At 40.9% G+C, this 13083-nt stretch overlaps 1 protein-coding gene across 5 annotated transcripts; it reads right to left on the bottom strand.

Moving 5' to 3' along the window:
* Positions 1–7579: 7579 nt before the first annotated feature.
* Positions 7580–12785, bottom strand: LOC119914569 (zinc metalloproteinase nas-4). 5 transcript variants are annotated; one of them, XM_038733939.1, is made up of 10 exons: positions 12693–12785; positions 12569–12601; positions 12411–12476; positions 12247–12289; positions 10636–10702; positions 10446–10588; positions 9930–10102; positions 8871–8952; positions 8663–8784; positions 7580–8345 (listed from the first exon to the last, which is right to left on the bottom strand). In XM_038733939.1, exons 1-10 carry the CDS (start codon positions 12742–12744, stop codon positions 8152–8154), a joined length of 975 nt encoding a protein of 324 aa, XP_038589867.1. In that variant the 5' UTR covers positions 12745–12785; the 3' UTR covers positions 7580–8151. The 5 variants fall into 5 exon arrangements, with proteins under 5 accessions (XP_038589867.1, XP_038589871.1, XP_038589868.1 ...); XM_038733943.1 differs by having other exon boundaries at positions 10446–10560; positions 10641–10702; positions 12693–12784; XM_038733940.1 differs by having other exon boundaries at positions 10446–10560; positions 10636–10720; positions 12243–12289; positions 12693–12783.
* Between the last annotated feature and the right edge of the window lie 298 nt (positions 12786–13083).

Below are 13083 nucleotides of genomic sequence, written 5' to 3'. Positions count from 1 at the left end.
GGTACAGTGAGCTGGGTGGGTTTGGTGTGGAGGATGTCCTAACCTAACCAGGATTAAAACGCTTCACAATGAGGCAAATAAAATCAGACATGTGAAATAAAATGGAAAAAAGATACCCAACAATTATTATATAATATAATAATAATATTATTAAGATAAAAAACAACAACATTAAAACAGATTAGACAGGATTTAAGAAAATAGATTTGAGATGTGATTTAAAAGACATGCTGATTCTCCAGCTTCAGATCTTCAGGTAGAGAGCTGCAGTACTGAATACTTCTCCCACCACTGTTAAAATGCCGGGGTGGTGATGGAACAGTGGATAAGAAACATGCCTTTGATGTGGGAGACCCGACCGTGACATTCACCAATCCCTGAGCAAGACACTTAACTCCTAATTGTCCCAGGGGCGTGTGACCTCTGACACATATAGCAATTGTAAGTCGCTTTGGATAAAAGCGTCAGCTAAATGACCAATTCACAAATCACAGAAGAGCAAGACAATTAGCAAATCCTGAAACAACAAGTAAAAATCTTGGAAATGTTTGGGAGTCATTAATCATTTAACAAAATAGTTAGATTCATTTTGTTTCAGCTCTAAAATCAACATAAGAAGATGCTGTATGTGTGTAAAATTCAAAATATAGAATAAGGTTGACAAACCATCATTACAACCCATAATTCATCTGATGATTTGTTTGGGTCCAAATTTCAATTCAGTTTTATTTATATGGTGCCAAATAACAACAACAGTTATCTCAGAGCGCTTTTCATAAAGAGCAGGTCTAGACCGTACTCTGTGATGTTATTTACAGAAGCCCAACAAACAAAAAAAGAGCAAGCACTAGGAGACAGAGGCAAGGAAAAACAGAGGCAGAAACCTCAAGCAGAACCATGGCTCAGGGTGGGCGGCCATCTGCCTCGACCGGTTGGGGGTAAGAGAGTGAGAGAGAGGGAGAGAGAGAGAGAGAGAAAGAGAGAGAGGAACAGAGAGAGAGAGAGGGATGGAAGGAGAGAGAGAGGGGAGGGAGGCAGCCTACACAATATACACACAGAGGTACAGACAGTAAAGGTGATGTTGCTATAGACTAAATGAATAATGGTACAGATATCTATAATAGTGTTAATGATAACCATCGTAATGTTAATGATTATAATAACAATAATAACAATAGGACTAGTAACAATAGTCGTTGCAGCAGAGGGTGTCAAGCAGGAACACGGGGGCAGCAGGTGACCCGCAACCACAGATCCAGACTCCACAGCTCCAGAGCCAGAAACACCTGCAGGAAGTGATAGGAGGAGAGAGGAGAGGGACGAGAAAGCACAAGACTACCGGAAAGGGGAGAAGTTGTGTTAGTAACATGCAATAATGGGATGAGTTTGCATACAGAGGGAGAGAAAGTAGAGGAGAGAGGAGCTCAGTGCATCATGGGAAATCCCCCGGCAGTCTAGGCCTATAGCAGCATAACTAAGGGATGGTTCAGGACTCACCTGAGCCAGCCCTAACTATAAGCTTTATCAAAGAGGAAAGTCTTAAGCCTACTCTTAAATGTGGAGATGGTGTCTGCCTCCTGAACCCAAACTGGAACCTGGTTCCACAGGAGAGGAGCTTGATAGCTGAACGCTCTGGCTCCTAGTCTACTTTTGGAGACTCAAAAGCAGAAAATAGAGGAAAAATCTCCATCCCAGTTTCCCACAGGGGTCTTCAGATGTCTATTTTTTCTGACCAACAGTCCAAAACTTTATTTTTATTAACCAGTGGTGGACAATACAGTGGGGGAAATAAGTATTTGACCCCTTGCTGATTTTGCAGGTTTGCCCACTTACAAAGAATGCAACGATCTACAATTTTAATCATATGTACATTCTAACAGTGAAAGACAGAATCCCAAAGAAAATTCCAGAAAATCACATCATATGAATTTATAAAAATTGATAACCATCTGATGAGGAAAAACAAGTATATGACCCCCTACCAAACAGCAAGTATTCTGGCTCCTACAAGCCAGTTAGTCTTTCTTTAAGACACAGCCCCAATCCCAACCAATTATCTACATCAAATATACCTGCCTCACCTCGTTACCTGTATAAAAGACACCTGTCAACACCCAAACAACCAGCATCCAACATCACCACCATGGGCAAGACCAAAGAGCTTTCTACGGACATCAGGGACAAGATTGTTGATCTGCACAAGGCTGGGATGGGCTACAAGAGAATCGGAAAGCAACTTGGAGAGAAAAGACCAACTGTCGGTGCAGTTATCAGGAAATGGAAGAAGCACCACACCACCGCCAACCTCCCTCAGTCTGGGCCTCCACACAAGATCTCGCCTCGTGGGGTGTCCCTGATCATGCGAACGGTGAGGAATCATCCCAAAACCACAAGGGGGGAACTGATGAATCAACTGAAGGCAGCTGGGACCACAGTTACAAAAGAAACGGTTGGTAACACACTACGCCGTCATGGATTGAAATCCTGCACCGCACGCAAGGTCCCCCTGCTCAAGAAGAAACATGTACAGGCCCGCATGAAGTTCGCCATTCACCACCTGGACGACTCAGAAGAGGCCTGGAAGAAGGTGATGTGGTCAGATGAGACCAAAATAGAACTTTTTGGCCTCAACGCAACTCGTCGTGTTTGGAGGGCAAAGAACACAGAGTACAACCCAAAGAACACCATCCCCACCGTCAAGCATGGTGGTGGCAACATCATGCTTTGGGGGTGCTTTTCAGCCAAGGGGACGGGACAACTCCATCGTATTGAGGGGAGGATGGACGGGGCCATGTATCGTGGAATTCTGGACCAACATCTCCTTCCCTCAGTGAGAGAGCTGAAGATGGGTCGAGGATGGGTGTTTCAGCACGACAACGACCCTAAGCACACCGCCAAAGCAACAAAAGAGTGGCTGAAGAAGAAGCACATCAAGGTTCTGGAGTGGCCTAGACAGTCTCCAGACCTGAATCCAATTGAAAATCTTTGGAGGGAGCTTAAAATTTGAGTTGCCAGGCGACAACCTCGGAACCTGAATGATTTGGAGGCTGTCTGCAGGGAGGAGTGGGCCAACATCCCTGCCGAAATGTGCACAAACCTTGTCACCAACTATAAAAACCATTTGACATCTGTGCTGGCCAATAATGGCTTTTCTACAAAATATTAACATGCTGTTTGTCCAGGGGGTCAAATACTTGTTTTTCCTCATCAGATGGTTATCAATTTTAATAAATTCATATGATGTGATTTTCTGGAATTTTCTTTGGGATTCTGTCTTTCACTGTTAGAATGTACATATGATTAAAATTATAGATCGTTGCATTCTTTGTAAGTGGGCAAACCTGCAAAATCAGCAAGGGGTCAAATACTTATTTCCCCCACTGTAACTGATGCTGCGGTCAGACTGCAGGCCAAAGGGACCCAAATCAGACGTTATGATTTGGGCCACTTTGGCTATGTTCACACCGCAGGCCTTAATGCTCAGTTGTGATTAATTGTTCAGATTTTTTTGATTGACTGTTCACATTTTTTTTTAAAATCATGACCTAATGTGGCCATGGTCTGAAAGAGGTCGACATGCGGAAAGAATAATACGATGTCATACAGGTACAATTTTCACTGGATCACATTTCTACCAAAATATGACAAATGTTTCTGTCCTTTTCATTACAGTGCAGTCTCTCTACTGTGTCCACCAGGACAAGCAGCATGCATGTGACATTTACACTCGCTATATATGATGATCACAGGTCGCACGCCTCTGGAGCAACTTAAATGTCTTGTTCAGGGACACATTTATGGATATGTCCCAGTGGGAACTGAACCCAGGTCTCTCACACCTAAGGCATGTGTCTTATCCACCATCAACACCCCACCATGACTGAGTATTGTGAAGACGGTTCCTCTAGAGTGACGTCAGAGTTGCATGAATTCAGATCTGAATGTCCAGGCGGAAGTCGCTGATTTGGACCACATATGAAAGAGGACCAAATACGCACTGGAAAAGATTCGATTTGACTTGGGCTGATTAAACTGTTCAAAATCAGATCGGAGTCACATGAGCAAAAAAAAAAAAAAACAATAAAAGATTTGGGTCACTTTGGCGTGCAGTGTTCAGCACCATGGGCATGAAAAAGGCCTGAAAAAGTTTTTTGTCGATTTAAAGCTGACTCCGACCTTGATCCTATCTCACAGGGGAATGCCAGAGCTGACCTTGCAGCAAAGACTGCAGCAAAACAGACATTAATCTCTCAATGTATAGTGTTTTAACTGACCCTCATCAGCGGTTATCAACATCTAAACAGGACGCAGCAGCAGTTGCAAAAGCTCTGATAAGCCAGATCATTCCTCGCTGAGGCTGCACCCAATACTTACTTTTATTATTATCGATTTATTTGCTGATTAACTTGTTGCAAAATGTGCAGTGTGCAATTTTTTGGTTGATTGCAATCTCTGCATATACTGAGAGTATTGTGTGTGTGTGCACTGTTTATATTTTAACAGCAGTATGTGTCCAAGACAATTTTCCTTTGGGACAACTAAATCTATGTCATCTTAATTTCTCAATTTATCAATCAATCATTTGAGAGGTTTGAAAGGTTAAAACAATTGTGAAAATGTCCATCTCAGTTTCCCAGAGTCCAGCATGACGTCTTCAAATGTCCAACAGTCCAAATGCATCAATCATGTAGTCTGTAACAAGACCCCTCTTTTTTCCTCCTTAATTAATTTAGCAGTTGTTTATGTTTATGTATTTAATGTCTTAAGATATTTCATATTTACTTATTTTGATTGTCAATTTATTTATTTATTGTCAGCATTATGAATAAAATATCAGTCTCTAGTCTTTGCTGTGTTTGTACCGCTGGCCTCTATCAGTGAAACAGCAGAAATGTAAAAAATGGAGCTGAAGAGTGAAATTTAAAAGACAGAAACCTACTAAAGCAGCAGGTTAAAACTACACTTTGTGTTTTAAAGGTTTTGTCCTCATTCTGTCAGCTTGTATTCGCAGTAATGGACACTCCTGTTGTCTTAGCTTCAGTGTTTGATGCTATATGTCAAGCGTAAATGTCAGAGCAATTTTCCGCCAGCCGACCTGCGTGACGATGAACTGAGCCGGAGAGATAAATATTTGTCAGTCCGCTGAGATTACAGGAAAAGCAGCATCTTGAAACCTTTCCTGCCAGTTAAGTTCTTCAGAGTCAGAAACAAACACGGTGGATGTTAAACCTGACTCGGTGCACATGAAGGTGATGTTCAGTGTCTGAAGTCAGCGTTCAACAGTGAGTTCTCTGGAAATGAGTCTCCCAGGTGTTAGGAGATAAGCTGACCATGCTATGTTAAACAGTGTACGCTTCACCTGAAACCTCAGATACTTTGTGAGTATCTCAGCTGTAAAACAGCTCAGATGTGCTGAACTTTTTCATACTTCAACACATTTTCTGAAACAGAGAAATCACCACCAGTATCTACTGTCACAAATCCATACTGCATATGTTGTCTGTGAAGGTTCTCAATCATCCACGCCACAGTTATCCAGGGAAGGTGGGGGAACTGAAGAAGCCTCTTGGATGAGAGGCGAAACATCTTCAGCCTCGACAAGTTGCCCTTGATGTTAACCTTTTATAGATCTTTAAGATCTAACCTCCTCTAATTTGGTTTTCTGAGATCTTTCTGGAGCCTTTTCACCACCACCAACACATTTCATTGTTTTTTCCCCTCCCTTTCCTTTGTGCATTGCAGTGTGGGAGAATAGTGCACCCTCAAAAACCGGTCGTATTTATTGATTTCTGCAAACTTAATTCAGTCACTTTTCCGGCGTGAACGTGCTTTATACTAAATAACCTGCTTAGAATCTGACTGGATTTAGGACTCTGTGTCCATTTGTCCTGCAAAAGGCACAAAGGCGCCCTGCGATGGACTGGTGACCTGTCCAGGGTGTACCCCTGCTTTTCACCCAATGCCAGCTGGGATTGGCTCCAGCCACCCGCGACCCTGACGCAGGATAAGCGGTTGATGATGGAAAGATGGATGGAAGGCACAAAGGCACTCAGAACATTAGCTTTGTGAGTCAAAAGTAAATGAAAGTTCATGATATTTATCTTTTTTTTTTTTTATCCCTGTTAAGTGTTGACCTTCGAACCTGCATATATAGTGAGCAGCTTGCAGTAATAATGTAAAAAGACAGCAACTGAGAAAAACAAAGTAAAAGTGGAAACTATGTAAAAACTGCTGTGGTGTAACTGTTGGAGAAGCTGAACTAAATGCAACAGCAATTTTAAAGAGTCACCTTTTACAGGTTTCTGAAAAATGGGATCAGTGTCATGGGGAATGGCTGAGTGCAGAAGCAGAGAGCTGAGATGTGGACCCAAATGCAGACTGTAGGCGATGTAGTTGCAGTTCGAATAAGGATTTATTAACACAAAACTAAACAGGCTTACGCTGGGAGCTCAGCGGCAAATGTGCAAACAAAGGGAACATAAAACATAATCCAAAGGGAAGAATCCGTGAACAAAATACAAACCAATGAAGTAATCCAAAAGGGCAGGGAAGGCACAGAACACTCAACACAGACGACGCAGATAATGCGGACAATACAGACAATACAAGGACGTGAAAAAGACTGGGGACAATATATACACAGGTAAACGAGCAGGGTGGGAAGCACAGCTGAGATACATCAGGTAATCAGACAAAGCTAAACAAGGACACCAGGTACAGAAGTTTACCAAATTAACAGGAAGTAATGTTCACAGGAACACACAAGGACAGATCTACCGAAGTAAAATGCAAAAACATGGAAAGACAGCAAAATCAGGACACAGACAGAAACGGGACCAAACAGGAGACAAGACTACCCTAAAACATGAAGACTAAGGACTAAGACAGACCATAATGAGAAAATACAGAAGTACACCGATAAGGAAAACACTAAACATGAACTAAAGCACAGGACCAAGAACTAAGATGAGAGATAAGACAGTTACAAAGAAAACGTAAAGCAAATGAGCCTAAATAATAAACTAGACTACAAAATGCCAAACCATGACAATATCAAATAAACACAGGAAAAACAACAGCACAAAACCTACCTTTGGACTTCTACTAAATTCGTATTACATGTTTAAATGTTTCAGGCTTCACAGATCGAGCATCAAGCATGACAGCAGTGTAATCTGTCTTTGTCACCAAGACTTCATTGTCCATCACTGGGTCATTTCAAGATATTTATACATGTAAATTCTGTCTGAAAGCAACGAGAAATGTTTATGTGAGAAAATGAGCTGCTGAATTGTGAATGTTATACAGATTGTCACATTTGACGACACACACACACACACACAGAGAGAAAGTCCCATTTGTTGAGCAACTGTGTCACACAAATCAGTCAATCACCAGAAGCTGCCAGAACATGAATCCTGTGCGTCTCCTGCATGTAGCCGCCCACAGAGAAGCCCCAGAAGCTGATATGCATACATTTCCATGGCATTAGATCAGATATTCAGTCAAATACTAGCATTGTTTTAGTTATTTAAGGCTAAAACATAAATCAAAGCAAAAAGGAGCTGCATTGCAATCAGGCTTTAATAGTCTTTTAATTACAGCGGCCCCCCCTGTGGATGGTAATTAAGGAAATCATTTGGTGGAAACGCGCCAGAATTACAAACACAAACATAGAGACGATGATTTGTCTGACGCAGATAAGTTACTGTGATGTGAGCTTAATGGGGGATTTCTTGAGTCTGTGATGGGATTCATCCAATATCTTCTAAATACAGCTTTGTGATGATAATTGTGTTGTAATGCACGGCAGAGAGAGATGATGTGAAACGGACACCTTTTCTCTTTTAGAGAGAAAAGTTAATCACAAAATCAACTACACCGAATCTAATCAACTAATATTGTGATTAAAATAATTTCTAGACATTGCACTGATTGATATGGCAAACAGTAGGTTAGCTATTGTTACCACTCTTTATATTGGTGTCAGGTGTCCCAGCACTTGGAAGGTACTGGTTTCTTTTTTAATAATGAGGGACATTAACAGATAAATGAGTTTGTTTCAGCTGCCTGATGTCTTGTGAAACATGTCAGCAAAGACAAATCTGGGATGAATATTTTGGTTTTATTGGTACAAAGTCCCAGCTCAGTCTAGTCGTGTCCTCTGCTGGTGCTACTGTTCCCTCTCGTGGCAGCAGTCAGGTGCTGCAGCGAAGTGGACGGAGAGACAGTAGATGTTTGATTTTTCTCTGGTTTGTTGGCAGAAACAGGATTGTTTGGGGCCACTACGTGCATGTTTCTAACCTCCATCCCATCGCCACTGCTTTCCTGCTGCGTCTCTGCATCTGAAAGAGAGGAGGGATGAGAAAGGCGAGTCAGGCACTATGTGGCTTTGGTCACAGTGAACGAGGTACTTCAGCAGATGTGAGACTTTTCGTCCAAAAATCCAACTTCACGAGTCATATTTATGACTTGTATATTGGCAGGAACACTATTTTATTGTATCAGTGTTTTTAAATGTTCTGTTTCATGTTTATTTGTCATCATCTTGTATACATTTAGTACATTTTCATTATATATTTATAATATGGTTTCAGTTGTTTCCCTTTAAAATCTAACCAAACCAAACCAAGTGGCCAGAAGTCAGGAAAAACACAGATACCACAGTTGTAGAGACGGCGAACTTTCTCAATGTCCATCTTTGTCATTTTAACCCTCTGTCCCATGTCCTTCACATTATTTTTGGGGACAATGGTGGGCCGGCCGTTTGATGAAAAAAAAACACTGAAACAAATAAACAATCACAGAGTCACAAAATAACCTTTACAGAGGGGGTAAACATGTACATGCTTATGCATTTGGAAATTTACCTTCCATAGTGCATGATAGATGTAACGTCATAAGGAAGATCGAAGGTTTCGCCTTCTTGTTTTTTAAAGTTTTTCTCCATCCCTGAAACACACCTTGTTATTCTCACTCAGAGCAAACAGCCTCATAAAAACAGTAAACCTGCATTTAAAAACATGTTTCTTCTTGTTGCTTCACGCTGCAGAATGAGGTTTGTACATCCATCTGCTGACGGAGGAAAGTCTCTCAGTTTGACACCTGAACACACCTGCAGGATTTGTGATATCACAGCTACACTGAAGCCAATCAAGGTCCGATATGAAACTTGCAAGTGTGATGCAGGAACTCACAAACACTGAGAATTAACTTTTCAGTCTAGACCTGCTCCTACAAGAGAGCCCTTCTGTTATGAAGTGGTGCTATATGCATAAAACTGAATCTTGTATCCAGCAGTTAAACTTCAGTCCCATTCAGACTGGATTATAAAAAAAAGTTGCAGGTATTCTGTCTTGAGACCCTTTATTTGTTTACATTTAGGCAAATTGGCACCATTAAATTTTGCCAAATTAGCACCTCCTGTTTGCAGTGCCACCCAGGGATGTACAGACAACCATCACTTAAAAACATGATTCTCAGGGAAGTTCTGCAGCATTTTCCCTCTCTGATTTCTGACTGGATTTAGGAGGTTTTATTCTGGATGGAGATAGAGATGTCGTTGTCCTCGGAAAGTGAATGTCACACTGAAGGATACAACATGTGTATCATGTCGGAGTTCAGATTTGACTTAGTTATGACTGAGAAGGAGTGCGATTTTTTTTTGGACTCAAATTATTCTCAGACTGCACCTTTGCCTCCCCCTCAGCTCTCAGGGCCCCCCATGTGGAGGCTTTAGTCTCTTTTTTTTGGCTTTGTCCTGCTGTGTTTTACAGACCGCATCCTGTCATTTCACCAGGGTGATGAGTTCTGTGAACCTGTAACGTTCATCCTGTCCCAAATCGGGAAACTGAATCTGCATTCCTAAATTCTGCATTTTCCAAATGGAGATGCAATGTTATATAACCAAATGAGCTTGGAAACATTACCTGGCATGATATTATGGGGAAGAACTGCAATGTACTGATCACGGTCTGTCCTCGTGTGTTCATGTTGGATGCCCAGAGCGTGAAGAATCTCATGGACGATGTTACCCACGAGGCACGTGGGCCCGACGTACACTGGCTGCTCTCCGCCCAAGAAGCCCACGGACGACGCACAACTAGATTAATAGTTGCATAACTAGTAGATGCACACTCCGATAGTTTCATGTAAACATTCGAGACATTCATTTAAAGCAGAAACAATGTGTTGATTGACAGAAATCTAATTTATTTTTAAACTAAAAACACCAAACACTCCCAGCTTCTCAGTAGTGAGAATTTGCTTCTCTCTCTTATGAGAAGTTAATTTCCACCACTTGTAATGTCACACCAATGGTCCAAAACCCACAGTACAATTTTGAGGTACTTATAACGTCACAGCATTTGTTTGATAGTTGCACATTCAGATTAGTATGTAGGCCTAATGAAAATAATCTTTGTGCATTATTATAGGTTTCATACCCGTTGCTGGTTGTGAAGAGCAGGTAGTTTGTCTCAGAGGTTCGCTTGTGGAAGGACACGCAGGTGTCTTTAGACACCATCTTCATAGCAGAGAGGATGTGTTTCCTCCGACTGGCTGAAAATACACAAATAAAAAAAGATTCCTGTGAGCAAAGACTCGGACCAGTGATGTGAAGTCAGACTGACTTACCCAACGCTGGGCTGATGACGTACGGTATCTCCTGAGTTGGCCACACGGTTCCCACTGCGCTGCTGTTCTGCAGGGCGAAACAAACCTCAAGTGCAAGTTATTAAATACTGGAATTTGTTGTTATCCGTTTTAAAGTCGATAAGCACGCAGATATGCAAATCAACACTTGCACCAATTTCATTTTTGGTAGTTTGTTCTATAGTTGAAAAAAAATATAGTTTTCATTTTAGTATAGTGTGATTTTTTTTTTATATTGTTAGTATTACGTTTGATGTCATCACTTTAATTTATTCCTATCCACTTGCTGCTGTAATGTTGAAATTGCTCTCCTGTGAGACAAGGCTGATCTTATCCCTCATCTTATGTGTTGGCCGCACAAAGAAACAGTATCACTAGAACACTGCAGGTTCATTTAAGGTGCACCCGGAGAGAACTTCCGCAGACTGGGGAGAACATGCAAACGACCAAGGTGTAAAAGACAGTGTTAACCACTGCACCTCCGTGCCAAACACTGATAAACACCTGAGTATTGCATTGAAAAGTAAAAAAAAAAGCAACATGAAACAGAAAATGTGACAAAACCTTTAAATTGAATAAATGTTTTGTTTCCATCTTTACTATCAGGAGAACGGCCCTTTTTTTGCATCCTCTTTGATGTTCAGTGTTTTTAGGATATGGTTCTGTAAATAAAACAACTTCAGTTCAAAGTTCGGTTCTTTTAAATCACTTGAAGTGCAGTCTCTAATTTATCCTTTATACTAAATGATTTTCTAATTGAGCTTCATTTCCAATTATGTTTATTTTATCTGTTACATCTGGTCCCAGAGACTGCAGCATGAATCATCTGCTCTATTAAATGCTGCTGTTTTGTGTTATCAGGGACCTTTACACATCAGCGTGTGTTTGCAGGTGTTATGGAGAAATACTGGCTTTGTGAATATAGTGGTTTAAAGCCTTTAGTGTCTTATTAGTCTGCGTCTGACAGCGTTACAGGAGTGCAATGATGAATCAGTGGATAACTAATTGAATTGGCAGTCGAGAACTATAGGAAACAGTTCCTTAGGCTATTTATACATCCAGCATTACAGATCATTCCTGTTGAGTGCTGTGAGTCCAGTATTCTCTCTCTGTTAGCTCTGTGTTTGGTCTCCACCAGCTCCTGAGGGAAATATCTGGCTCTTTAGCTGCTAAATGCTCCACTATGTTCACCAGCCGCTCTGTAACTGTGTTTGTCTGCCATTTGCTGCAGGTCATGTACAGCATCTTTTAAGAGCGTTTTCTCTGAAAATGACGAGTGCCGAGTCACATCACACAGATTTCTTTCCTTCTTTCAAGTTGCAGTTTCACATTGGTGTCAAATGAACTGCATCATGAACTGCTGGTCTTAAGGAATTAAGTTGATTTCTCAAAAAAAAAACAACTTGATTTTATGAAGTGGCATGATGGGAAATGTCAGGATACTGTGTTTTTGGAGCCAACCCAGATCTTACTTGCTGCTTCAGTTGTGATCGTTCTTAATGGCGGTTCTGTCCCTAAACTTTGTGCAACAATAAAAACAACAAATAATCAATAAAAATAAGTGGAAACATAGAGGCAGTTTCACTCACTGACATCATGTCTCCCCCCAACACGCCATCGTTCTCTGATGCCAGTTCTGTCAAAAATGTGATAGAAGAAAAGAAACAGCAACGGTATTAATCCAGACTTTCCTTCTTTGCTCAACTTTTTTCTTCTCAAATATTAAATGCATGTTCATACTGACAGCGTTGGCTCACCTTCTACAGTCTCTGGGTTTGAATTTATATAATGCAACACCTTACTCAACAGGTCTTCCCGAAGAGCTGTAAAAACACACGTTTGTACGTTAAAGAAACAAATAATGTGAGTGTCGACATTTTGTTCAAACCCTGGCTTAAAATACGTCAGGCTGTACCTGTTTGGGCTTCAGGTACAGGACCAGAGTCCACTAAAACACAACAGATTAAAGAAAAATCATATGTTTGCTTTCCCAGACAGTCAAAATCAAACTGTGATACCAAACAGTGTTGATATATTACCATCTTTAGGCGATTCAACAAACAGAAGGACAGTCAGGAGCAGCTGCAGCATGGTCTCAGGAGGGACAGCTGATGCTCCTCGTTAGTCACATTAAGTAAAATCACCTGCGAGCACTTACTACATTTCAGAAGGAGATTTTCTACTTTTTACTCCACTATGTTTGTTTCACAGCTGTAGTTACTTTTGCAGATTAAGATTTTTTTTATACAAAGTAGATAAAATATGTATATAATACAGATTTAAATAACCAACAGTACATACAGAACAGAATTAGCTCTTAGCCAGCTACATCATTAAAATGCTTCTTACATCTTCATGTTTCTGCAATACTAATAAATTAATATAATAGAAAGCACTTCTGCATGATGATTACTTTTACTTGTAATAATT

This window comes from Micropterus salmoides, unplaced genomic scaffold (assembly GCF_014851395.1).
Source record: "Micropterus salmoides isolate LMB-PRFRI ecotype aquatic unplaced genomic scaffold, ASM1485139v1 Ms_hic_scaffold_20, whole genome shotgun sequence".
NCBI lineage: Eukaryota > Metazoa > Chordata > Actinopteri > Centrarchiformes > Centrarchidae > Micropterus > Micropterus salmoides.
Note: the sequence above shows the minus strand (reverse complement) of the source record. Positions and strands in the feature narration are given on the sequence as shown.

Bases quoted from the DNA above. Each gene is read 5' to 3' on its own strand.
- LOC119914569 (XM_038733939.1), bottom strand. From the start codon at position 12,744: ATGCTGCAGCTGCTCCTGACTGTCCTTCTGTTTGTTGAATCGCCTAAA. The intron at 12,602-12,692 runs GTAATATATCAA...GTTGTGTTTTAG, and splicing joins TGTTGAATCGCCTAAAGATG to TGGACTCTGGTCCTGTACCT. The intron at 12,477-12,568 runs GTACAGCCTGAC...GTGTTTTTACAG, and splicing joins TGTACCTGAAGCCCAAACAG to CTCTTCGGGAAGACCTGTTG.